Source organism: Pseudophryne corroboree, chromosome 1, assembly GCF_028390025.1.
Source record: "Pseudophryne corroboree isolate aPseCor3 chromosome 1, aPseCor3.hap2, whole genome shotgun sequence".
Taxonomy (NCBI): domain Eukaryota; kingdom Metazoa; phylum Chordata; class Amphibia; order Anura; family Myobatrachidae; genus Pseudophryne; species Pseudophryne corroboree.
The window spans coordinates 373,927,582-373,954,463 of NC_086444.1; the positions used below are offsets into that span (position 1 = coordinate 373,927,582).

The 26,882-nt window shown below is 42.8% G+C and overlaps 2 protein-coding genes and 1 long non-coding RNA gene across 5 annotated transcripts in view; 2 read left to right on the forward strand and 1 right to left on the reverse strand.

Moving 5' to 3' along the window:
- C1H12orf43 (chromosome 1 C12orf43 homolog) overlaps positions 1–1,998 on the forward strand; it is a 108,344-nt gene extending 106,346 nt beyond the window's left edge. Inside the window, exon 6 of the mRNA XM_063913097.1 lies at positions 976–1,998. Coding sequence (XP_063769167.1) covers positions 976–1,267 — 292 coding nt within the window. The 3' untranslated portion in view covers positions 1,268–1,998. The remainder of the gene's footprint in view (positions 1–975) is intronic.
- HNF1A (HNF1 homeobox A) lies at positions 645–25,674 on the reverse strand. Of its 3 annotated transcripts, none has more exons than XM_063913095.1 (9): positions 25,134–25,673; positions 16,408–16,607; positions 16,108–16,294; positions 13,036–13,241; positions 12,641–12,952; positions 11,379–11,567; positions 11,184–11,305; positions 8,946–9,060; positions 645–1,748 (listed from the first exon to the last, which is right to left on the reverse strand). In XM_063913095.1, the coding sequence occupies exons 1-9, from the start codon at positions 25,451–25,453 to the stop codon at positions 1,621–1,623; spliced, it is 1,779 nt and encodes a 592-aa protein (XP_063769165.1). In that variant the 5' UTR covers positions 25,454–25,673; the 3' UTR covers positions 645–1,620. The 3 variants fall into 3 exon arrangements, with proteins under 3 accessions (XP_063769165.1, XP_063769164.1, XP_063769166.1); XM_063913094.1 differs by having other exon boundaries at positions 12,641–12,973; XM_063913096.1 differs by lacking the exon at positions 645–1,748 and adding an exon at positions 8,237–8,491 and having other exon boundaries at positions 12,641–12,973; positions 25,134–25,674.
- LOC134885862 (uncharacterized) overlaps positions 23,927–26,882 on the forward strand; it is a 73,015-nt gene continuing 70,059 nt past the window's right edge. Inside the window, exon 1 of the long non-coding RNA XR_010169977.1 lies at positions 23,927–24,119. This is a non-coding gene — a long non-coding RNA (uncharacterized LOC134885862). The remainder of the gene's footprint in view (positions 24,120–26,882) is intronic.

Here is a 26,882-nt window from a genome sequence, read left to right on the forward strand (position 1 = left end):
TGTGTATCAGATGGCTGCGTCTTCCTGCGCAAGGAGCAAATCTGCAATGTAGTGAGGATGTCTCACTACAAATCCCAGCAGCTGTGATGTTTATATATTTTTGCACAGCATCTGTGTGCATATTTGCAGCTGCATTTGCGTACGTCCGAGTCAGGCCCATAGTGTACTAAGTACTTATAATTATTATTTTTGTCTCAGAGGAATTTGTATAAAGGTATAAAGTCGCAGATTAAGCATAACCGCGCATGGCGCTGGTCACTTGCATTGGACCTGTCTGTGCCTTTTACTTTAGATTGTGTACTTTTTCTCAATCTTGCTCCCTTTTCCTGCATTTTGCATCTTCGTTCACTTATAGTGTACTTGGCACTTAGAATTAGTGTTTGGTGCCGCAAGGTCACAAAGTCTGTAGTGCACTAAAACAGGTTATTTGGCGTGACTTGAGGATAGCTGTATGTGGACACATGTATATGAACTTTTTAATAAGGCCCATCTTGTAACGCTTGTGTTCTTGTCTATGAGTAGTGTAGTCACTACTGCTGTGCACAACTTGTTTTATCAATTCACTTATTTTGAGAATAACATAGTAAACATGTAACTGGTATTGGAATATTGGGCCTGCAGGTTACATTATACAAACACATAAGGCCTATGGAACAACATTTATTATTCTGTTTATTGTTCGGTTTGTTATACTGTATAAAGTGCAACATACAATGTGTAATGCTGTATAAATAGTATATTATATACATTGTTATATTTCTGAATTGCAATGTCTTATGTCTGATACTTATATGCCAAGACCTGCAGTTTTATTTTTAAAAGTTATTCTTTAAACGTTTAAGATGAATGTCACCCATGTGCTTATAGTATATATTCTGCTATCTGATGCAAAAGCTACTGTAGTCAGTCTTTATTGAAAATAGTTGGTGACAATGGATAAAGGGCTGATAACATTTCCTACTTTGTGTCTGGCAGTGAGGACAGTGAAGAGGAGAAGCAACGGAGGTTCTGTGAAGCTGCTGTGTCAGGTTTAGATATTCTTAAACAGAGCGCACTGCAACCTATCCCAGGGAAGAACTTGGACACAGTCTGCAATAACCAACTTAAAAAGAAATGCAAAAAGAAGAAGAAAAAGAAGGACAAAGGATTGGGTGATGACATTGTATCAGATGAGCAGGACTTGACAACAGAATCTGGGAAAAATGCGACTAAAAGGAAAAAAAAGAAGGTGGTTTTGGAAAACAATGATGAACTGAGTGACAGATAAGGGTGTCAGTGCAGCTTCTTTCCCATTAGGACTGACTCAGTCCCTTGAAGACATAGGGTGCTTAAAAAACACAGAAAATTGAATTTTATATTGAGACAAAATGATTAAAAGGGAAAAAGTCTTTAGCGGTATCAGCTTTTACTGAAGTCTCCTGCTTAGGTACTGTGTGTCCATTCCACAACGCATGGTTCTTTCAGATCATTATAAATATCTCCAGCTGAAGGTGATGATATTCACATCCTTTGCTCCTGCTACCTTTACCTAAACATGGCAACTTTGCTTTATGCTCCTCCTTTTAATCATTGTGAGTCCACGGTATGCAAGTGGCAGGTAGAGCCAATGCCGTAGTCTTTTCATTGTGAGGAAGATGTCATCTGCGAGGACATGTAAGTGTCTATGGTGTTGTGTGATGGGGACAGGAGATGGCTGTGGCTCTCGGTGGTACTGGGATTCTGGTAGTGAACCAAGCTGACCGAAGACACTGTACCAGAAAGAACATCACAAGATCAGAATGTTAATTCACCACTAGTCCAATATATTGTAGATAACTGATATTCTCCAATTTCTAATTCATTTGTAAATAAATAAAATTTGACAAAAAAAAAATCTCTTTTATGTGCAATACTCTGATGTTCTAACATAAACATATCTTATGATGCTGAGCATTTGCTAATGCTTTAAATGAAGTTGTTTGTATCACATGGTAAAACTAAAAGCACTTTTTCTGCTTATATTAGAAGCTGGGGTTTTTTTCAGGTTTTTTTTTGTGTAATAAAAATGTGATCCTCAGGGCCCTTTGTGTTTTGAGATATTAGTTCACCAGTAACGTAGCTCATTACACATCTGAGTTAGAATTTCATATCACATGGGCTAATCCAGCTATTTGTTTCGCCACCTGATACTGAGGTCGCATAAAAGTATTGGCTAACTCAGAGTATCAGGCAGCAACAGGTGTGTCCTCATGCACCTGTCTCTCTTGCGCCAGGTTTTACAACCCAAATCTTTGTAAATAAACCCTTAAATGCGATTTCCCGCGCTGCTCATTCCTCAAGTTTGCTACTTTCCATGTGGCCTTTTTTTCCTCAATCTTTTGTATACTAGGTATTTTGTTGCACAGGAATTAAGCATAATTATTCATGGTGAGTGTCCCTCATGTGGAACTACCTTGTGTACTTTTTTTTTTTCTCTCCTCCTTTTTCCCTTCATTGTGCTACTTTTTCTTCAATCTTGTGTCTTATTTTGCAAATAGAGTACTCTGTATTTAGGATTAGTGTTTGTGTTTTAACATGGGTAAATAGGCAGAGGCACGATAACCATGGCTGTTTGGTACGATTTGAGGATAGGATTATGTGGACACATCTATACTGTTGGTTTATTATATGACATAGTAATTCAAATGAAGAACCAGAGGTTGAACGCAAATCCGCCTCAATTGCACCAATATTGTGTGCATGAAACTAAAATTGTATACTCCTTGAAATGCCAAGTCATATGCGTCTCTGTAACTGGACTTTGCCTATCGCATACATACTTGGCTGTAAGTGGTCTTCATTCCCATTGCACATTTGCACCAGCCCTATTCTGAAAACAGACATATTTATGCGGGTGGTCTTCAGGTTGCCGACTGTCCGGATCCCGGCGCACAGTATACCGGTGCCGGAATCCCGACAGCCGGCATACAGACAGATTTTCTCCCTCGTGGAGGGGAGAATAAGTAGCGTGGTGCGAGTAGCGCAACGAGCCATTAGGGGCCCATTTGCGCTCGCCATGCTGTCTGTATGACGGCGGTCGGGCTCCCGGCGCCGGTATGCTGGTCACCGGGAGCCCGGTCGTCGCCATACCATACTACACCCATTTATGCTTAGCCCACAACTCAAGTCATCACAGCATCACTGAACTTAGCCTTGGTGAGAATGCCCAGTCCCGTCCCAGTTCTACCTGCTCAATCACCAGTGCTTGGTTCCTGTGCATGCACAGTATGAAACTGCACAGTCCACTTGGTAAACGGACTTGCACTCAACCCTTCATCAGCACTGTGGTATTCCGTATCATGGCTTTTTATTCAAGTGATTTCTTCCCAGTTTCCTTATTGTTTAATGAAGCAAAAAGTAGATGGCACCATCCACTGACTGCACTACTAAGCACAACAGTATCATGAGACAATTTATAACTCCATTAGGGACTTAATTGAACTCATAATAGTGCACGCAAAAAACAAACACTGTACTTTCCAACTGCCCAAACATAGGTTAATAAGGGAGAGGAATCAGTAGCAGGAAAAGAGAAGTAAAAATGCCACTGTATAGGTCATTGGTGCGGCCTCATCTGGAATACTGTGTCCAGTTCTGGAGACCATATCTCCAGAAGGATATAAATACATTGGAGAGTGTACAAAGAAGGGCAACTAAAATGGTAATGGTGCATGGTCTACATCACAAAACTTACCCGGAAAGGCTAAAAGATCTTAACATTTATAGTATGGAGGAGAGAAGGGAAAGGGGAGACATGACAGAAACTTTTAAATATACCAAAGGTTTTAACAAAGTTCAGGAGGGAAACATTCTTCAAAGGAAGAGAAGTATTAGAACTCAAGGACATACACTGAAACTGGAGGGAGGCAGGTTCAGGGGAAATTTAAGGAACAATTATTTCACAGAAAGGGTAGTGGATAAGTGGAATAGCCTCCCATCAGAGGTGGTAGAGGCTAAGACTGTAGAGCAATTTAAACATGCTTTGGATAGGCATATGAATATTCTTACAAAGAATTAAGGTTCAAAAAGGGTTCAGATTACCTAAAGGATAAAAAAAAAAAGGGGGCAGACCAGATGGGCCAAGTGGTTCTTATCTGCCGTCAAATTCTATGTTTCTTAAGTGGCAATTATCAGAATGGCAATAGGCATGTCTTGCATGATCTACAGCAATTTTGTCAGGACAGACATATCTAGAAATGTGTCCACTCACTATCAGTGCTTGTACATAATATTGATGCGTTATGAAACTGTAATGCTGTGGTCCTAAAAAAACATTGGCTTCTATAAATATTGCTAATAGTTATCAGCAGTTATACACAAGCTTTCAGTTAGTGCTGTTAGACTTTTGGGGGGAACTGTGTATCGCATCACCAGCCACTAGATGGCACTCGACAGAGCAATTCAATTGTTGGTCTGTTCGGACGTGAGCAGCTGCTGGCGCTGGCATTTCAGCTTGCAGCCTCCAGGATCATGATTGAAATAATGTATTAGTTCCACCTGTGAATCTTTTTAAATGCTAGTCCAGAGGTTCTCAAACTCGGTCCTCGGGGGCCCACACAGTGCATGTTTTGCAGGTCTCCTCACAGAATCGCAAGTGAAATAATTAGCTCCACCTGTGGACCTTTTAAAATGTGTCAGTGAGTAATTAATACACCTGTGCACCTGCTGGGTTACCTGCAAAACATGCACTGTGTGGGCTCCCGAGGAATGAGTTTGAGAAACTTTGTGCTAGTCATTAATACATCTGTGCTCCAGCAAAAAGATATGAGAAAATCTTGTCACCCAGCTTGACTAGTGCTTCGGTTTGATTATGCGGAATGCAAAGTGAAGTGTCAAGAAAAGTGTAGCAATACTTGGTGGAAAACCGTGTAATCTTCTGAGCAGTATTCTGAAGCTGAAACTTTCTCTGGAAGTCATTGTGGTACATACTTGCCTACCTGACCCTCTCCATGAGGGAGAAAATGCTCTGTTCCTGGACTATCCTGGTAATGTATGATTGCCATCACCTGTGGTGAAACACCTTTCTTATCAATTAACTAGCTCACCACAGGTGATGGCAATCATACATTACCTGGAAAGTCCAGGAACAGAGCATTTTCCCCCTCATGGCAAGTATATTGTGGTACCACATCCCCCAGCTGCGTAGTGTTACAAGGAGGTAGGTATTTGCATTCCCAGCAAAATTCCGGTTCTCCTTGTTCACTGCAGTATTGCAGAGAATGCTAACTAGTGGCCTAACCGCCCATCTAAGAAAAAAGTGATATGAAGCTGTTCATGGCTCATAGTTACTTGGTGGTGGTGGTGGGGGAGGGGGGGAAGGCAGATAGCATTCACTTAGTGGAGGAAGACCAGGCAGATAGCATGTGCAATGCACAAGCCAAAGATGGAGAGTGAAACTGGGAATTGTGTGTGTATATGTTATGTGTAAAAAATACAGGAAGAATATGTACATATGACCAATGGCATCTGTAGCCTGTAGCAGCCTATCACATATTACCGTTGCTGTGGTGGTAGTGACAGAGCGACTTCTGCACTCCATAGACAACCGCCACCAAGCGTACCTCTGTTATTCCCCTAACAAGACAACAAACTGCTCCCTCCCCCCCAAAAAAAGATACTTCATAATGTGTCGCTCTATGCCGCTTGACCAAGAGCATCTTGGCAATGCTTAGTCTCACTCTTTGTTCAACATAATTTCCAAGGCTTCAGCGTATAAATAACGGAGCTTCCTGGAAACTGATATTTCTTTGCTCCCAAAGACCCAGTCTGCAGAAAAGTCTTCATGGTACAATGTAGGGGTGTCTGGGAATGTTCCACTCCATTGTGCACCTAAAAGTCTGCAACAAGTTTTAGGTACAACATGATGGTTTGTGGTTATGATTTCAAGCCTGGAGGCAGTTGCCTACACATAGTTCCACATACATCATCTGACGATTTCCCTTTTGTTACGAAACGTCAGCTTGCAAGTCCCATACAACAATATTACAAAGTGATTGCCTTGTTTTGTTTATTGATGGAATAGTCACATCTATTAGTAGGAGGTCTTTCTCATCTGTAGCACCTTAGCCTCTTGGACAGTTATTACTCACTGTCACACACAAGGAATGTGGTACTCTCATGAGTCCACTTTTCCAATACATTTCCTGCAGCTCTGGGCAACTTACCAGGCACTGTCCATCTCCGAATTATTTTGTTTCAGTGTCAGACAATCTGGGTACACAATGATACCTGACTTTTTGTTCAGTCAAAAATTTCGAGGAAGTGGTTACTTCACTCTCAAGTTTTTTTGGGGGGTTTTAACCACTGGGGGATTGCCAGACATAGATCTGCTGGTGTTGTACTGAATAACAGACTCTCTCTTCAAAGAGATTCAGGGGTCTATTTACTAAGCCATGGATGAAGATAAAGTACCAGCCAATCAGCTACTAACTGCCATGTCACAGGCTGTGTTTGAAAAATGACAGGAGTGGATTGGCTGGTACTTTATCTCCGTCCACTTTATCTCCATCAAATGCTTAGGACAATTGCCAGCTGGTGTCTATTTACTATGTGTTTCTTTTATTTTTATTTGTCACAGATCTCTTTGAATAGATACATCCCCTACATTAATCTGGGTACACACTAGGCGTTTAATCAGATGATCTATTACCCCGACTCGGATTGTAACGATAGATTGGCCACATTGCTCAGTGTTTACCCACAATAATGCACTCCCACGGGTCATTCCCTGGGTCGTCCTGTCTGGCGTGCTGCATGTCCAATGGGACGGCCGAGGGAATGATAGCATGCCTTTTAAATGTGGCAGGCAACAGTACATTGCGCCGTCGTCCACTGCATTGTGCAGTGTGTACAGACGATGCGATGTACAGTCGCTGGGTGCACACATCATTTAGTGTACCCAGCATAAGGGATCTTTGAATTTGCTAAAGGCTTGCAGAATATAGCTTTAAAGGACATTCATACAATGCATGTGGAAAACCGCCCATGGATGACATAGTGGTTGGGATTATTACCTCACTGCACTGTGGTAATTAAATTCCTGATTGTGGGCCATCTGTGTGGAGTTTGCATGCTCTACCATGTTTGTTTGGGTTTTCTCCGGTTTCTTTCCATACTCCAAAAACATACTGGTAGCTTAACTGCCTACTGACAAAAAAAAAGTAACCCTAGTGTTAAAAAAAAAAAAAAGTGGGGGGGGAGTGAGCCTCATTTTAAATGACTGCTCTAGATACAATGTAGCCTCCTTGACAAAGTACATCATTGTATGAAATGCGTTGGAGGAGACAGACAGAGACAGTGCAGGCACTCTTCTCTCTCATCTGAAATTCCAAGCCCCCAATGAATGAGGAACACAGAATGAATCTGCTAGCAAGAAGAAGATACCACAGCACACAGGAGAAGCTATGAACCACTACAGAACACTGAAGAGATACTGCAGGGTAAGAGTAGGGAAAGTACCAGCCGCTCAGTCCCACAATCACCTGTCATTACTAATTTTATTCATGCCATAAAAGGAGCTTAAACATTATTTTACATTAGATATTATTATCTTAATACTGCTTTTTACGTTAATGTTGGGGTATAGGCATTTGCATTAATACTCATATGGTTTTTTGTGACTATAAAACAATTGGTAACAGCGCTCATAAGTTTTTGTATTATAGTTTACCCTAGTATGTATTTGTGTCCATGCAATATAAACTGTAAGCTCGTCTGGTACAGGGGCTGAAATATTCTCTGTAAAGTGCTGTGGAATATGCGTGCTCGCTAAATAACCTACTGTGTCTCTCACAGGAGGTTACTTATTTTGTGCAAACCATCACCTCATTTTACTCCAAGGAGTAGTAGACAAGGGGTGGGCCCTAAGCCTGTTCAAGGTACAGCTGTCTGATGTGTTCTTTCAGCACAAGTTGACGCTACTTAGACCTGTTGTGGGCAAGATTTAGACAATCTTACATTCTCCTGTTTTTCTTTTGGACTTTAGTCTTGTTCTAAAGGTTCTGCAGAGGGTTTCCTTTGAGCACCTAGTTCTGTTCCCATGTGTTTTCCTCATGGCTATTGCTTCTACTAGGTTTTTCTTTGAGCTTGAAGCCCTGTTTTAACAGCACCATTATTTTATGTCTCATGGTTCTTTGTACCAGTCCCAGCTATTCTGAAAATTGTAGAATCTAGTTCTCATGTGAACCATGAGATGGTGGTGCTGTCCATGTGTCCTTACTTTTAGCATCCTAAGAATGTGGGACTCTGGATGTAGTATGTCTGCCTGTCGCAGGAGTTGCACCACTTAAACTCCCTGTTTGTTCTCTCTGACAGCCAAAAGATTGGGAGATGGTGTCTCCTCTTAGTCCGTCTTCTCTTTGATCTGAACAGCAATCTGGTGGTTTTATGTTCTTTCACGCTCCTGTTCATTCTGAGGCCAATCTCCTCTCCTGTTGAGTGTGGCTTGGGACATCCCACCATCTGTATTCCCCTACTGCAGAAGGAGAAAAGGGTATTTTTGTACTAGCCATTAAATCCTTTTCTCCGAGTCTGTAGGTGAACATCGATCAACCCACCCATGAAACTCATTATTGGTTCTAATCTGCCCCTCCTAATGTTCCTTTCTCAGCTAGTGCAAAATTAATGTGATGCCTTGGGTTATAGGAGAGATGAGTCCTTCTTCTTTATTTTTTTTTTTTTTTTTTTATTACAGTGCCAAGCTTCCTAGGGGTGGAATATAACCCACTGTCTCCGCCCCCTACAGCTACCAAGAAAGTAATATAATTGCAAATAAAACTCCACCCCTTTTTTATTATTATTCTTTACATATTCTAATGCAAATTACTAGAACCAGAAATAATCTGTTATTCTGAGTTTTAAAGTATGGTATTACATTAAGTGTACTGAAAGCTTCTTTATTTTACTCCTGGGGCTATTCTTAGTCTTACCTGAAGGACTAGAGGAAAGGCGGTGACTGGGAGCAAGGTGCAAGATGTTGGAGTCCTGGCTCTGGAGTTGGGAACCTTGGGAATCACTCTGTGCACTAGAGTGTAGAGAATGGATCTGTTGAAAAGAAAACATTGTTCTTGTTTTAGCCAATTAAATAGATTGTACTGTGTTATTTTGCAGTAATTAGAAGAAAAAAAACACTAATGAGTGAATTGTATCTAAATCCTGGTTATTACATAAGGTTGCAATGTGCACTTTTTACACAACCGTTGTTTCTATACTACTAGCTGGGATACAAGTAATTTCCCGGGCTGAAGAATGGACCTTGAAGTACATCTGCAGCCTTCAGTTTTTACATTGTCCTTGCCTATAACTCCATTCCATTGATCCTAAAAATAAACCCCACTATTTGATAACATGGCTTTAACCATGAAAAGGACTTATCTAGCCATTTCTACTTAGTATTTAAGCACTGTTGCCTCACCATTGAGGTATAAACCATGTTGTTTGTTTTTCCATTAGGAGCCAGAATGAAAAGGATGTAGTTATTGGTAGCATGCAACATTTCCTGCAACTAAAAGACTTTTTTTACATAGTCATTTTGATTCCTGGTTCCCATATCCAATGAAGTCAATTTGAAGGGAATTATGATTCTCATTGGAAGAGGCAGCAGTGATCATACTCTCATAGACTTGACCCTGAACTTTAAATCACTGAATCTGTTGCTCCAAAGGATGTCATTTGGAGAGCAGAGGTTTTTTTTTTTCAAATGTCTGAACAAAACACGTTTGATTTATTGTGTGTTCCAGCAAACAGAGATTTAAGTGGTTCAGGTGGGTCCAAGAGTGGTGGGAGTGTCACCTTGCCCCACAGCAACATATACCAAGTGCTTCTCTGCCCCATGTCTAAGAATTGGAGGGCATGCATTGCCTAGATATGTTCCCAGTATTTACCTTGGGGTGCATCTCATACTGGATATTTGCTTCATAGTGAAATACAGCATGTTTAAAGTCTTGCCATGGTTTTACTATGATAACTGCAGTTCTTGCAATATTAACAGATTGTTGAATTTGTGTTGTTGCTAGAGACTGCTTGGCTCTCAAGGCTGCAGTTTGTACAGCATTGGCTGAATGGTGGGTTTGTCTTGCAGCTGGGGACTCCATGGCCATGGATGTAGCAGTTTTTGCAGCCTTGATTGACTGACTGACTGACTAATGTGTTTGCCTTGCAGCTGCCGACGCCATGCCCATTGAGACTGCATGTCTAGCAGCATCGGCTGACTAACATGTTTGTCTTGCAGCTGGGGACTCCATGGCCTTGGATGCTGCATGTCTAGCAGCATCAGAAGATTGGCGAGCTAGGCTTACATGAGTGATTCTCTCTCTCGAGCGGCTGCTTGTCTCTCTTGTTGAGCTGCTACACGTGCTTGTACTTCCTCTGAAGTCTCTCTACGTTTTTCCACTCTTTTTTTAATTTTTTTTAATTTTTTTTATTTCTAGCAGCTGAGAAGCTGTGACCCAGACTGGACTATTTTTTTGGTGGCATGGCTGTTCTGAAACTTAATCTGTGGTTGTGCTTTAACAGTGAATGGTCTTGACCATTCTTGACCACACTTTTGAAGGCTGAGATGTGAAAAGAAGTAAACTTAGTTTGAATGTGGTATACTAAAGGGGGAAAGCTTTGAGAAGGCACACAGAAGTAATTCACACCTGGATTATAATGCAAATTAGTAGTCAATGACAGGGCAGGAAGGAATATTCTGACTGTTTGGAATGGGGTATATCAGTAGCAGAAATCAGTATAACTTCCAAAATCACTGTGGTTTCAGAAATCTTTGCCAAGCAGATATCACTGCAGACCAACATTGGAGACCATGGCTAGGGGCTAGTAATTGTCAGTGCAGATGCAGTGTGACAGTTGATCCACAGCTTTCATTGGAGCTCTGCCGGCCCCCAATGGTACATATCAGCCAGTGCCTTCAGCTCAGTTAAGTTTTCGTCAATAGGAGACATCCTGAGTGAAGTGGCTTAAATGAAAATTTAAATCCTGAGACTCCTAGTTGATGGCCACCATGTAGACCTCCATGGCGCTGACAAAGTTCAAACCTAGGCAAATACCTAATCCTGGTTAAACCACACCACCATGCCAAATATGGTGGAGCTAGGTACAAAACTCTGGCCGTGCATAAAGGACAAACCGATAGACACACACACTTTCTCGCTTATTATATAGATTACCTGTTTGCTGGGGGTCAGACTAGTTAGCGTTCCAAGGTTAGATGTATCTGTGATGACCATGGTCTGTGGGAAGAAACTAGCAGATGCATATTGGGCAACATCAGATTTGTGGCTGTAGAGAGCTGCAGAAAAAGAATAAGTTGAGAGTTTCTGGGTCACAAAACCAATCTACAAGCACATGACTAGTCCTCTTACCATGTGGCGACTGAAGTTGAGCCATCGTGGCCATGAAGGGGTTCTGTGTCATATGACCTTGGACTTGTTGTACTAGTGGCTGCTGGTGTGAAGGATGGATTTGCTGGGAGAACTGGACAGGCTGCAAGGTGGTAAGACTGCTGCCTACGCTGTTTATCACAGGAACATTCTGAGATTGTGACGTAAGACCTGGGATAGAAGTAGCACAGGGTTAATGTATTTGACTTCATGCTGGAAATGGAACAGGTGTGACAGGTATTTGTTACAATTGCCAGTGATATATCATTTATTATTTTAACAAGTGTCTATGCCATGTTCACATATCTGGCCATAGGCGGATCCGGGGGATGGGGCACTCGGGCCTGTGCCCCCCCCCCCCTCCTGTCGTTTCTGACTTTTTTTTTTTCAAAAGGAGAACAGCAGCAGCACTATTGCTATTTCCGTCAGTCAGATTTGATAAAAGAGCCGTTAGGCCCCAGGACCCGCCACGGCTCTAACAGCAAGTCCATGTGGTAACCAATGGGGAGCTCACACCGCAACCTACCTCCCCCACTGCCAGCCGGCCGGAGTCCAGCCCAGGTGCGGGGTTCAAATGCCAGCATCGAGTAAGACTGTTACTTATGACGGCGCAGAAGGCTTCAATCGCCCTCACTGCAACGCACAGTGTCCCAGCAATTCCTCCTCCACTTCCTTTACCACCATGCTAGGTGCAGTCAAACTCAGCCTCAGCTTTGAGAAGGCGGTCCGTGTGATTGTGACAGGGCTGTCCTGCAGAAGTCTTATGCTGCATGTTGGAGATCCAGCTGGCTGCTTCTGCTAATCAAAGATGGGCAGTTCGTGTCCTGCAGTCTGAGTCTCAGTGCAGTGCCCAAAACAAGGTATGCTGCACCTGCCACCACCAACTAAAAACGATAATAATTATATTGTGCTGGGGTGCCTTCCAGGCTCCCATAACTAATGGAACAGGTGACCAACATTTCAAGGCCCAATCAGCCTCTTCATCAGGGTGAAACATTGGCAATAAACAAGGACGCGCTCCTACAGCCAATCATTACCTGATGGTGTATTCTGTGAGGCCACGCCCCCTGTGATACCACATCCCTTATCTGGGAGCACGCGTGCCTTAGGTGCATGTAAATATAACTATTACTGTTCCCCTATCATGGTGCCCCCCCTTTCATTTTTTTCTGGATCCGCCCCTGTATCTGGCCATAAGTAACAAAGGATGTATGTAAGATACAGTATGTCCGAGTTGCTCTTACCTATGACTAATGTTGAGGGGCCAGAATTGCTGAATGCTGGTCCAAGCGTTGCATCTGTGCCAATAGTCATGACGCTGGGGAGTGAAGCCATGATGAGATTTTGTGTCTGACTGAAAGTGTGCTGTCCATGGTCCAGGCTGTGCAAGGCAGTTAGTGTGCTGACCGGTGGAAGAGAGCCTCCTGTTGTTTGTACCAATTTACTGTCGCTGCTCATAAGACTGTGACTGTGCTCTAGGCCAGAAGGAGATAGACCACTCTGGCTGGTCACCATAGAAGTCCCGCGCTCATTGATTGAGTCTTGTGCATACCGACCTGTTGTTGTGAAATAAATAACTATATATGACATAAATGCAAGATGATGCGAGGTTCATGTTAGAAGAACATACTCCACTTACCTGCTTTGGATGAAGGGAGATCATGAGCTGGCAGGACTGAAGTAGAACCTTGTTGACCACTGTATGTGTCCATTGCGAGCTTGTGCCGAAATGCTTCCTCTTTGCGCCTGTTTGCAAACCAGTTGTATACTCGCACTTCTGTCACCAAATTAGAGCCCAGCCCTTGCGCTTGTGATGGGGACACCCCTCTTTGCAAACACTCAGCCCTTGAGGGTACAGAAAGGAGAGATTATTGCATAAAAACAGCTCAGGAGTTACAGCTGTATCATTGCCGGAAAATGTTGTATTCAATTAGTAATGAAGGAGACAGATTTGTGGCTCAGAGATGTAATTTAAAAGATATAAACAAGTTGGGCAGTGGCGATCCATTCATCGTAATCTAATATTGTAGAGAATGAAGGATCCGAGGCTGCTGCTTGATACACATCGGAGGTTTCTGCTTATGGTGTCCTCAAACAGATACAGTAAAACGCAACTTTCTGTAGCTCTTGTAATCGCCTAGTGGTAATGACCTTTATATAATATATATATATATATATATATATATATTTATTTTGTAACACTGTCAGGGTACAAGGTGCCGTTTCCTGGGGTAAGTGGCAGCACGCAGCAGCTGAGGAATCACACAAGTCCAGTTTGTGATGCAACTGGCCACAGACAGTTTTATTAAGCAGAAAATAAAACAAACACCAAAAGAAAATTCCTTGCCTGTCTGGCACTAACTAAACACAAGACGTTCCTGACTGTCACTAAACAAAAACACAGGGTTCTCCAGTAAACACTGTATAGCTAGCTCACTTGTATAAAGAAGCGTGTTTCTCTATTCAGAGAGTCTCCAGTCTCCCCAGGCAGTCTGCCCACACTAATCAGGCCAGCAGCTCTATAACACTCTTACACAGCTGAAAGCCTGATTAGCCTTCTGTGAGGCCAAAGATCCGAACTGGGCCCAATGTCTGGAACTTGCCCCATATCTCTTTCAGGGCCCTTATCCAGCTTTTCCAACAAACTGAAAAGGTTCTGACAAAACAAAACATTTTCCTAGAAGTTTTCATTCTTCTAATACATGTAAGACAAGAACTTGGGACAAACATACCTGCCCTCAAACACTATTCCAGTGTTCTTGTCACAATATATATATATATATATATATATATATATATATATATATATATATATATATATTAGACTATTTTATTTGCACATTTGTCTAACAGTACTGTACACTATCCCTGTTTTGCTGTTAACTTCAATGGAATGTTTATAGCGGAATTACACACGCAGGTTATGTTATTTTTACTGCATCTTAGCTATAATAGTGATGTTGCAGTATAGTTTATTACTGCACATTTACAATTCTTTCTGCAGAGTTAACCGCTTACGCTGGCAGCCACTAGAGGGCGCCTGATGGACCAAATGACTTGTGTGCTGCAAGCTGTCACAGGTGAAAGTGATACTGCAGGAAGATGTTACAACCTACTAAAGTACTGCTGCTAATATTAATAATAGGGATCTGACGGTCTCACACTTACAGCATATGGAGAGATGGAGGCAGGGGCAGATATGGACTGGGGGGGTGGGGCGGAGATTGGGGTGGGAGCAGATACGGACTGGGAAGAGAGGGGGGATAGCAGCCGATAGGGATTGCTGGGAGAGAGGAGGGGGGGGGGCAAATAGGGACAATGAGAGAGAGATGCAGATTTTTCTCAATATAGAATTGCATATATATATATATATATATATATATATATATATATATAGCTAATGGTGCTCCTTGCCCCTGTGATGCCACCGGCAGACACTGGAGGGTGCCTGATGTAGCTCCATTAGGGGGACAGACACCTCCTCCCCCCCCCCTTTGTACACTGCACCCCCATCCTCTTCTATATTCTGAACCCCCCCACCATATACTGCTCCTATTTACACACTACACCCCCATACCCTAGGTTACTTGCCATCAAGGGTACTCTGCAACAAATGGCAGCAGTAATCAGGTAATGGATGCAGGAAATACCAGGCAGTCCTGCAGCGCTGAAATCGGAGGCACCGGGGTCACGTGTGGCCACTTACTAGTGGGGAGGATACAGTGAATCAGTACAGCAGGAAGGGGTGAGACCCTGTGTGGGGTGAGTAGTGCAGCGACCGAGAGGAGGAGGGGTTGGTGCTGAGGCTGCACATGATGTTGGTAAGGAGGAGGCAGATAACTGGCTCAGCTGCTTTATGTATACTGCTCGCCAATGAGGGGGTGGGGTCCTCTGCTTGCCCCAACCACACTCTGTACAGCCCATGCCCAGACCCTTCAGGTAAGCTGCTGGTGGCTACTGGTGTCCTGTTCCCACAGACTGGGCAGGTGCTGTGCAGGGACTGATGAGCTTACACGTGCCAGTACTGGTATATATAGTGCGCAGCATCACTATAGACTATAGGTGAGGGAGGATCTAACTTACCATCGATACATCCTGGTTATTTCTCATTGATGCACACATTTTATTCTTGTACAACAATTTTAATGTGTATGTCAAAAATTGTTAATGTGTATATAAAAACTTGTGTTAATAAATCAATAATTGGTATTAATTGGCTTTTGGGCCTTTTGTTTTGGGTGATTTTCTGGTGAGGGGATATCTGTTTCAGGATCCTGGGAAAATAGCTCTTAATAATTCTCCAATTTGCAGTCCATATCTATTGGGTCTATTTTTGGAAGAATTGAAGAATAAATATTAAATGAATATAGCGCACTTGGGAATCTTACAGCAGAGATCTCTTCTGAAGTGCCGCTCTTGTTTGTGCGCAAGATAAGGATATTGTTTTTAATATATATATTATATAAAAGGCTAACGCTGCTCCTCACTTCTGTGGTGCGCTGGTAGCACACACCTGCTCAGCATGACAGAGCCCCGGCTCCCAGCAGCAGGATATCCTGAAATCCTGCAGGTCCTGTGTGAGTAGCGAACGCCTCCCCAATATTATCTGGCCCTGGTCTCCGTCATTTTGACAGGCTATTAAATAGTTCAAAATATTTATCTTATATCTCTTTTAATTTCCACATATTTCTGTTATGCACTCCCTCTTTACCTGTTGCACTCCTCAACAAGTGCCTCACGTTCCTCTTTGCTGGGATTCTTCTGCCGTTCATATGCCTGAAACAGGATATGCTGTGAGGCCGGGCCCCACTTAAATCGGTTCCTTCGCATTTTCTTATTTGGCACATCATCGCAGGAGATATCATCTGTCATCATGGTTTGTCCTGCATGGGTGAATTCTATTGCCAAGAAAATAGACAAATACGATATGCCATGCATCTTAGTGCCAGTTAATATGTACATATTGGTCCACATAGGACGACCCAAATTCTAATTATAGGATTATACTTACGCTTGGCGATTTCTCGCTGTTTGCCCACATACCAAGTGTACAGGGCTGCCCGCTTTTGGGTTTTCATGGGTGTACCCTTGTTGAGGTGCTGGGATAGATGAGACTGGTTGAGCCCTGTAGTGTCCACCACTTCCCGCTGTGGGATATTGTGCTGCTGTAAGTAAGATTTCACCAGCTTGGCCACATGCCATGGGTCCTCCCTAAAAGGTGAAAGCCATACACATAAACATACACACAATTGACTGCAGTGTTTTGGGTATTTTGTTGTTGTCTACAAAAAAAGACACTAAGAAATACATGATGAACTAGTGTTTGCCCGTGGCTTTGCGCTCGTGGATGTCTGTTATTGCTGAGCGGAACTGATTTTGCAAAGACAGTAATGTCATCTAATATTGTGATGTATATTTTATATTGTACACATTGATCACAACATTTCTTTGTAAACAATAATTACAGTTTTTCCTTCAGGAATTAACAACATTAAAATGATGATTGGGACTCGAGTCGTGAGCAAGCCATGTACAGGGTTGGGGAGTGCAATCATTCCCCCTCCCCGCACAGCAGTCTTCTCAGTCACAGACAGAAGGAGAAGTGACACTGCCTGCAACGTGCGGGTTAAAGAAGTTGTGGGAGGGGGGTGGGGGCAGCGGGTTCCGGGCCTGGATAAATGGTACCTGTTTCTCCCCCTCCTCTTGTTGTAACTGGCCATATAAACGTGCACATGTGAGAAACAGCTGGTCCTAAGATCTACGCCTGCAGACCTGAGCCTTTGCAATTTGTTGACCGTCATAGGGAGGCGATGCTTACAGGAAACTGCAGCCAAGGGCGTAGCTATCATAGGGACAGAGAGTGCAGCTGCTAAGGGGCCCAGAGCTGACAGGGTCCTACAGTATATTCCTTGTCAAAGATACATGTGTTAGTTGCATTTTTCTCCATTGGGTGATGCATAGAGGAGCTTACAAACTTTTGCCTTGGGGCCTACAATATATCTAGTTGTGCCCCTGGCCCTGCTCATTGTAATGTGGTATAAAATGAACTGTTATATAATATCAACTGGGGCACTGTAATGTGGCTAGTATGAACTAGGAGCATTGTTATGTGGCATATTATGAACTGGAGACACTTAGTGGCTGATTCAGTTGTTGCCGGCACCCCCTGATGGGCGTCTATGCTAATTAGTTTATATTGGAGCTATTCAATTGTTTCTCCAATAGATGCCCATAGTTAATGCGCCTGATAGCTCCAGGTTTACCCAACAAAGCGGCTAAACCTGTCTAAAGCGTTTAATTGGGCATCCAACTTTCTAACAGATTTTTTCTCACACCTCCAGAGGCTGTGAGAAAAAATTAGATTGATGCAGCTAATTAGCCCCTTTTGTATAGCTCAGATAGGCGCCTCTTAGCACAGAAGGCTAGCAGGGGGTGCTGGCAATAATTGAATCGAACCCTGTATGTCATAATATGAAGTGGGGGTACTGTGTTGCGTAAAATGTGACCTAATGTGAACTAAGGGCACCACTTAGGTTTATAAAATAAACTAGGACACTATTATGGGGCATAAAATTAACAAGTGCTGTGGAGAGGTGTCTCTCTAGTTTCGCGTTTCGCTGGTTTAGATGATCCAGCTTCCTCAGGACTTGCTCCTGAGGAAGCTGGATCATCTAAACCAGCGAAACGCATTGAGCTATTTCATTTATCCGGACATTCATCATTACCACTGACTTTACTGACACTCTGGTGTACACCATTCGGGACAGTCTTTTAGCAGCATCCACCCTTTCGGATCCAATCCTCAATGCTAAAGAGGATAACCGACCCAGCTATACAACAGGTGGACATTATCTGCTTTCAGGATCACTGGTAAATACCTCACATCTGCAAAATTATCGGCTTTATGCAAAAATAACCGATTAGTGATGGACATCTCCAGTGACTTTAGTCCCCTTGAGTGCTACTAACAGCCAAATGTGGATATATAAATAATTTAGACATCTTGTGGCATATATTATCGAATATTATTCACTTATCATATATTAATCCTTTTATATGTCTATACATGTGAAATAAATGTGGTATTTTAACTATTAAGCCTTTTGGAATATAGATTGTTATTTACATATTTTATAAGCATGACCAGCCAGCGCTGGTAACCTCTTTTTTTTTGTTGTCCACATTATTCTAGGGGTTCTACCATCCCCATACCAGCTGCTATTGATAGCGCACCCCTTTTTTCTTTTTTTTTACATATTTATTTTATAAACACAGTTCACCTGCACCATATCCGTTAGAATTTCTGCCTCAATTAGATTACTAGAGCAGTCACTTTAAGTCAGGTTCAGTTGCATAACTTGGGTGGAGTCAAGGTGCCCAGAAGTATGATCGGAACACCAACTTTCAGTGCGCTGAGAGCCGAGGGCCTGTTTTTTCCTTTATTGCTCCTCTCCCTGATGCCACATTACCTTGGTGAACTCATGCTGCACTGCAGGTGGAGCAGATGGATTTAAATTTGGGAGGTTAGTGTCTTAGCTTAAGTTTAAATTGCGGTGTATAAATAAATCCGTCCGCATGTATCCTGCAAATGCTGAAGGCAGCTGGTATTTACCCTTCATGCAATGTATTGCACCTCTTGCATTGCAACATGGGGTCTGATTCAGAGATGGATGCATCTACGTACTGGTGTGGCATGTTAGATAGAATAGACTTAGGTCGACAGTGTCTAGGTCGACCACTATTGGTCTACAGTAAGTAGGTCGACATGGTTTCTAGGTTGACAGGGACTCTAGGTCAACATGAAAAAAGGTTGACATGAGTTTTTTTACATATTTTTTTGGTGTTGTATTCTTCGTAGAGTGACGGGGAACCCCAATTAGTGCACTGCATACCCTCACATGGCTTGCTTCGCTCGCTATGCTTCGGCCACGGTGCCTCACTCCGCTACCGCTGTGCTCGGCACAGGTTACCATTCCCAATTGTAGTCCACGTGGATCGTAAGGTATGAAAAAGTTACAAAAATGAAAAAAGGTGAAGAACTCCTGTCGACCTTTTGTCATGTCGACTTAGTACATGTCGACCTAGAGTCCCGGTCGACCTAGAAACCATGTCGACTTACTGTAAGGTCGACCAATAGTGGTCGACCTAGACACTGTTGACCTAAGTCTTGTCGACCTAGAGACCGGATCCCCTATGTACGCAGCAACTGTGCTGAAATATGTAACATCAGCAGGAGGTGTCTGCAGTAGAAAGTCACCCACTGCAGCTGTCTGTGATCCACTGCTGTGTAAGAAGTCGAATTCCCATTCACGGAGCGATCGCTGCTTAAAATCTAAGCAATCTGACTAGATTGCTTAGATTTTAAGCAGCGATCACTCCGTGTGTACCCCCCACAGCGATAGCGATGCGCAGCCCCGCGCATCGCTATCGCTGGTGCTAGATTGGCCTGCATGCAGTCCAATCTAGCAGGTCGCTCACTTCACTCGCTGGGTGAAATGAGCGCCCCCCCCCCCCCGTCTCCCCCCGCACGCTCAGTACACATCGCGCTGTGCTGAGCGGGAGGAGAGATGTGTGCTGTAGCTCCTGGCGTGTAGGGATGAAGCTGTTTGGCATGCTTGACTAACCACAAAAGGTCTCTGATGGGTAAAACACCATGCTCTTGAACCTTTAAGACAACCTAAGGTTTCAGAAGCCCCGACGCATATCGGTCACGAAGCTGACTCAAAAGACATGCAGTTTGGTATTAGGGAAAACAAGGCCCTCGCCACTCTAAGTTAGCCATAAGTATTTTCTAGCAAGTCCAGCTTTCTTTTGTTTTCAAATAAATGCATTCATAATAGAATAAAACTTATTAAACTAGCTATGAACTGATGTAAACAAAAATAGTAGTTTCGGGCGAAACATAATTTTATTTGTTGCCAGCCTGCCCATCCATACCTCATAATTCATCCAGTCTTTAGGTAAGGCAATGATCTTGTGTAATAAGGGTGGTATTTACACTTAATAAGATCAGCTTTTCTTATTGGAATAAAAATGCTTAAGTAATTCAAATGTTTGGAATGCCAGCCATATTTAGAAGATGATTTACATTTTTGGAGGGACATTAAAGGGAAGAATCTGTTTCTTAGAGGTATTTAACTTATAGTATGAGGCCAGAGAACGGAAGTCTAATAGGGGATAGATGGATGGCAACAAGGACTCGGAATGGGTGACAAATAGGAGGATGATATAATCAGCATATAAACAGGCTTTGTGGTGTTAACCTTGATCATCGGGCCCTCTTGCTGAAGACAGAGGCATCTGATCTGCCATTGGCTCAATTGCTAGAACAAAAATTAAAGGGAAAATTGGACACCCCTGTCTAGTCCCAATATTGATAGGGAATCTATTGGAAAGGAAGCCATTATTAAAGACCCTGTATGAGGGCGAGGAGTATAATACTAAACTTTTATCGAAGAATTTACCACAGAATCCATATTTAGTCAACATAGCATTCATGTATCCCCTATGGTGTCTGTCAAACATGCAGAGAACTTTGTCTTCTCTGGGTCTAAAGAGTGCATGAGAAGCAAGGTCCCGGGCAATGTATTTGACTCCATAATGTTTAAAGCTTTCCTGGCATTTTCTGATCCTTGTATCCAGAGTACAAATCTGCACTAATCTACAGTTACTGACCTTGTAACGAGCCATGTTGAATAATCCTGACACCTTATATGTAAATAATAATAATAATTGTTCTTAAGCAACAGCTGGGTATCCAATACTGCAGCAATAATATATAATACAATTACTACAGCTTCTGCCACAACATGCAGTTTAGGGGGGATATCTAATTGGGTGTGGTTCATAGGGTCGACCGTAACTAAGTCGACACCCAAAATAGGTTGACACAAGCATTAAGTCGACATGACAAAAGGTCGACATGATTTTTTTTTTTAAATAGTGTAATTTTCTTCGTAGAGTGAACAGAACCCCCAATTAATGCACCGTGTTCGCTCGCAATGCTTCGGGCTTCGGGCACAGGTTACCGTTCGCAATTGTAGTCCACGTGGATCGTGGAAGTATGAAAAAGTAAAAAAAATAATTAAAAAAAAAACCTCATGTGGACCTTTTGTCATGTCAACCTAGTGACCATGTCTACCAATAGTGGTCGACCTAGTGACTGTCGACCTACGTGTGGTTGACCTAGAGACCGGATACCATCCAATTAGAGGTGAATAAACATTGAGCGTGGCCAACTAATGTTTTTCACGATTTTTCCTGATGTTTCACCTATATTTTTTTCCAGACTATCCAATTTGGTCGCCTGTAAAAAAAAAACAAAAAAAAAAAAACATTCTCTCTTGAAAACAAACAGATTTAGTAAAACCTGTGTGCTTTAGGTACAAACAGCCTAGTTTTCATCTGAAAACGGAGCTGTTTCCAGGGAATTAGTTTTACTCGCCCAAGGCAGGTGAAACAAATTTCCAGATAAGCCACGACTTGCGCTGGCTTATCGGGGCTAATTTGATACCCCCCTAAGGGACAGAGTGGGGCTGCTGAACATGCCCAGTGGTAGCAGCTTATTTTATCAAGTTTCCTGTACAGTATATGTGGACCTGAGCACTCAATCAGTGCACTGGACCAGAGAGTAGCTCCCAGGGGGAAGAACCAAGGGGCCTTACCATGAGGTGGGAGAATGTGTCCTTAAAAAGTGCAGTTCTTCTCGTCTATTGGTTCTGTTACGTTAGTATTTTTATATATTATGTGATGTTTAAACTTTTCCTGACCACTTATGTTATTTCTAGTAGTTAAATATGTTTTATACAGCATATACTATAGACCAGTGATGGGGAACATTTGGTACTCCAGCTGTTGTTGAACTACACATTCCAGCATGCCCTGCTACAGTTTCGCTATTTGACCATGCTAAAACTGTAGCAGGGCATGCTGGGATGAGAAGTTCAACAACAGCTGGAGTGCCAAAGGTTCCCCATCACTGCTAAACTATCTAGTGTTAATTATTAAACTGTATTCGGAGCTGGATCCCCCAGACTCCTGCGCTTGCTCCAATGTTAACAGGGCTGGATTATGCCTTCTTGGGGCCCAGGGCACTTAAGACAGGGAGACCCTCCCCCTTTTACCAGTAACTCGTTTGCGGACCCAGGTAATTAGTACCCGCTCCACCCCCTCTCGGCGGCAGTGTGTGCGGCATCTCCCTCCCCTCCTCTCAGGCAGTGCAGGGATTGATTCTGTAATCTCCAGACTCAGCTGCTGCTGGAGGCGGAGACTGGAGAGGGGAAACAACAGCTTTAGAGTTGGGTCAGAGCTGCTCTGGCCGGGGGGGCCCTTAAAACTGGGAGCCCGGGATACTTACCCGCCTGGGCCCCCCTTTAATCCAACTCTGAATGTTACGCAGAGCAGGAGATTGTGGATGGCATTTGGGAACCCCCCTCTAGAAATCTTGCGGTTGCCCCTGACCCAGTTTGTTCCGTGTCCAACCCTGCTTGATACACGGGTTGGATTCTTATCTGTCGCTCGACTTGGGTTATTTTTTAGGGACCCTTTTACACTGAGCTATAACGCAGGACAACCAGCCAATAACTCAGGTTATTGTAGAAGTGTAAAAGGGGATATAAACTGAGCAGGTGCCATCAGAAAAGCTCACATCTGTAACTGCTAGTGGGTACCTGGTCATTGAAAGCAATGGCTTCATTCCTATCACCTTTAACATACTTTTACTAGCTTTAAAAACACATATATTTTTGCAGTGGATAAGGTTCTCATGCCATACAAAAGAGTATGTGGCAAACAATAATATTCTTAGAACTCTACTTTTCAACACATACAGTGAAGTTCATATATAGACATTTTTAATAAGTACAAGATCAGAACACAAAGCAATTTATATGGCTACAGTTTAAACAATTTCATGATATGTATTATGCCGACTTCTGTAATTTGTCCTGTAAGTGTATCTACAATCCATATTATGCACAAATACACACCTGTATACACACTGCTAACCCTCCCCCACCACCAAATGGTGATTCACTCTGCTACTGATACCAGCTTATCTGAGCACAAAGTCCAAGGTGTATGCAAACAATAACTGCTATGTACTAGGGATAGGTATATACACACAGACCAAGGGGCCACCTGTGCTCATGGGGGTCCTTTGCAAAACCTGTAAGCAGTTAGTCCAGTATTAAGATTAATGATACACTTAGCCTTCATATATACTGTGAATCATACTGCATGTGTGACTGTACGCACCATCACAGAAATAATAATGTAATGGCCATGTTCTGCTGTGTAAGATGTATAGGCACTTGGGTGGGTGACACTTTTTACCTACACTGCCCCTAACATCTACTTGTCTGTTCATTCACATCTCTCACTGGTGATGCCACTCAGCCCCTTTTCCCATCCTTAGAGGTCATTTCTAAGGGCGTTTTCACCTCCCTTTTGTTCCATGAACAATAAGTAACCCAGTTAGTTAGTTATCAACTCAGAGGAAACAAGAGGCTGGTTGATAATTTATAGCACCTTAACCAATTTAAATGGAAAGTTCATATGAAGAGATTTGTATCTCACTAGACCCAAAACGGACGGACACGGTCTCTCTCTGTTCATTCTGTGGCTGTGGGCAGAATGGGACTGGAGTACTTTTCTGCTAAGCTAACCAGAGACCAAAGGGAATACTACAAATGGACCAGGAGTACAAGGATGGCATGTATAGAGGTAAGAGCGGGCAGCGCAGGAGATACTGACTTGATATCCCTATTAGACATGGGAATTTCTTAAGCAAAAGTCTCTCTAGAACCTGTGACGTTTGCAAAACCTGAAGCTGCCAGCTACTTAATTAGGAGAGGGATTTAGTCAGACGTATCTGCCCAGCTGAATGTTTTGCCCTATACAGGCAGTCAAGCAGAACATTATTGTTTTGCAGTCTGTTGCAGCACTATCGCTGTAATCTCAGTCCAAAGTAACAGTGGAGTGGTTAATCATCATAGTTAATCATCACAAAAGGTAGAGGCCATTTGGTTTATAAATGCACAGATTATGGAGGGCCTGGATAATTAGTAACCAGCTCAGGCCCCCTGAGCCCCATTAATTAAGAGAACCCACAGTACCCTGAGGAGATTCAGCACAGGATCCACAGCACCATAAGGAGAGAGAGTAGGAGCCCAACTAGAGGACGAGGAAGATCAGCATCATCCAAAGAAGAAAGAACATCCTACGGAAGAGCAAACCCACAAGGGAGAACACAACTCGGAACCTTGCATACAGATGGATCCACAGGACCCTAAAAGATGAGTTTGGGTCTAACCCAAGACAGAGAAACCTGGATTAATTGCACCTTATGGAATGAGCAGAATCCATACTCTTACGCTTTAGGGACTTGCAACACTAAATGAGGAGAAAGGGGGTTAGGAATACCTGCTTCGCATTATAATGTGTTTTCCTGTGAATTTCTTTGAGGATACAGACATACTACATTATACATGTCTGCGACTGTACACAGCAATAAACTCTTTCCATCTGGACGAAGTGTAAGAGAGAGTTTGCAGAACAGGTTCTGCATGAGTGGTGTTATTAGAAATGCAGAGGATGAAGGGTTAATAAGAAAAAGGCAAAAGGGAGAGAGTATACCGGTGGTCGAAAAAGGGGAACAAAACTGATGAGCAAAGTATGGAAAATAACACAAAGTGTAGGACAGAGTATTACGGAGAGTATAGTGTACAGTGCTCTTACTGCAGCAGTCGTTCCACCACGGCTTTCTGATGAGCGGCCTCCTCTGGGCTCAGTCTCTCTAAATCCTTAATGATTGGTGGTGTGAAGTCCTCTCCATCTTCAGAGCTGTCGTCTTCTGATAAGTGAGGCTCCCCCAGCCCGTTGGGCAGGTGTACACAGTGATCCCCGTCTTCCATGCTGCTCATGTCATCCAGGTGATCCCTGGGATATTGGTAATTGTCGCCATCGCTCAGAGCCTTAGTAAGAGTCTCCTTAGTGACACCTGACTCCAGCAAAGCCTTTAGTAGTTCCTGCTGCAAGTAACTAAGCTGAGACGCCATCCTCAGTGTTACCTGCTACCACCTCACCATCCTGCGGTTGTAATAGGGATAAGCAGGCGTGAGCCCATGCTCTACCCACCTTCTGTCTCCTCCTCCCCCCCCAAAATACTTGCTCTGCGGCCACAACCTGCAAGTGGTCACCCCCTGGACAGTCTTCACTGAGACATAGCAGATAAGGGACCCTTGTCTCTTTCTGTTTACATCAGAGCAGAGTAAATCCTCCAAGGTTCATATTTATCCCTGCGCTTCACAAGTTACTGAACTTTGGACCCCAACTCTGCACAAAGTGCAGGTGAGAGAGGGGGGAGAGCAAGGGAAGAGCAAGTAAGAGGAAATAAAGAAAGGAAAGAAGAGAGAGTAAAACAGGAGAGAATCAACAATGGGAAGAAAGCAATAGGAGAGTAAATATTACAGAGATTACATGATAGTTAATACAAGGTAGAGGTGGGAGTGGCTGAGATCCATGAAATTATTTACTTGGGAAATTAGCTGACCACCCAAGCACCTGCTGATAACACCCAGACCCAGATGAACTATACACTAACAATTTGTTCAATTTTAAAGCTGACAATAAAAGTCAATTTTAGAAATCTGTTGTATGCTACAGACTAATATTATTAGACTACTTTGATTACATTGTAAGCTCTCACTTCCCCTTCCTTCTCATTCATTTCCCACCCCATCTACTCTGATCTCTGTGTTAGATTTTACACTTGTTCTCTTGTCCCACTGACAGGTGCAGCAGAACTATGTGCTTCCCTACAGACACACAATAATAATAATAATAATAATAATAATAATAATAATAATAATGCCATTCCGCTGGTACAGTGCAGATGTCAAGGAAATTGAGGATCTTATAATGGGATGGCCCTATTACTATATCAAGAATATATAAAACAATATTAATTTCAAAATGGAGGATATGTATTACCCATACTGTATATAGAAATGACAATGTGCAGTAACCAATAGCAAACAAAAAAACAAAGCCCAAGAGCTCTAAAACAGGTTAGAGTATTACAATCAAGGGTCGGTTGCTACCAATTACAACATTTTTGCACTGTTAGTAAATAACTCACAGGTTTTTTTTTATCTTTAGCTAATTTTACTAGGAAGAAATAGGGGCACACCTGTAAAAAAATCCTTGCACAATGTTTATCAATAAGAGTGCAACTCTCTCTCTCTCTCTCTCTCTCTCTCTCTCTCTCTCTCTCTCTCTCTCAATATTACTGCTGGAAATGTATTAGGCTGAGCCTTCAGTCACAGTTCTGTCTGTCATTTCCATAAACTACACTGTAACAACAGACCCTCATTTATGAAAGGATTATAGTAGGTATTGCTATTATTACACCCTACAAACAGCAAATCTCTCCAGCAGCACAGGGGTTAACACAAAGCAGGAGTCTGAGGCCTCAGCATGTCACTG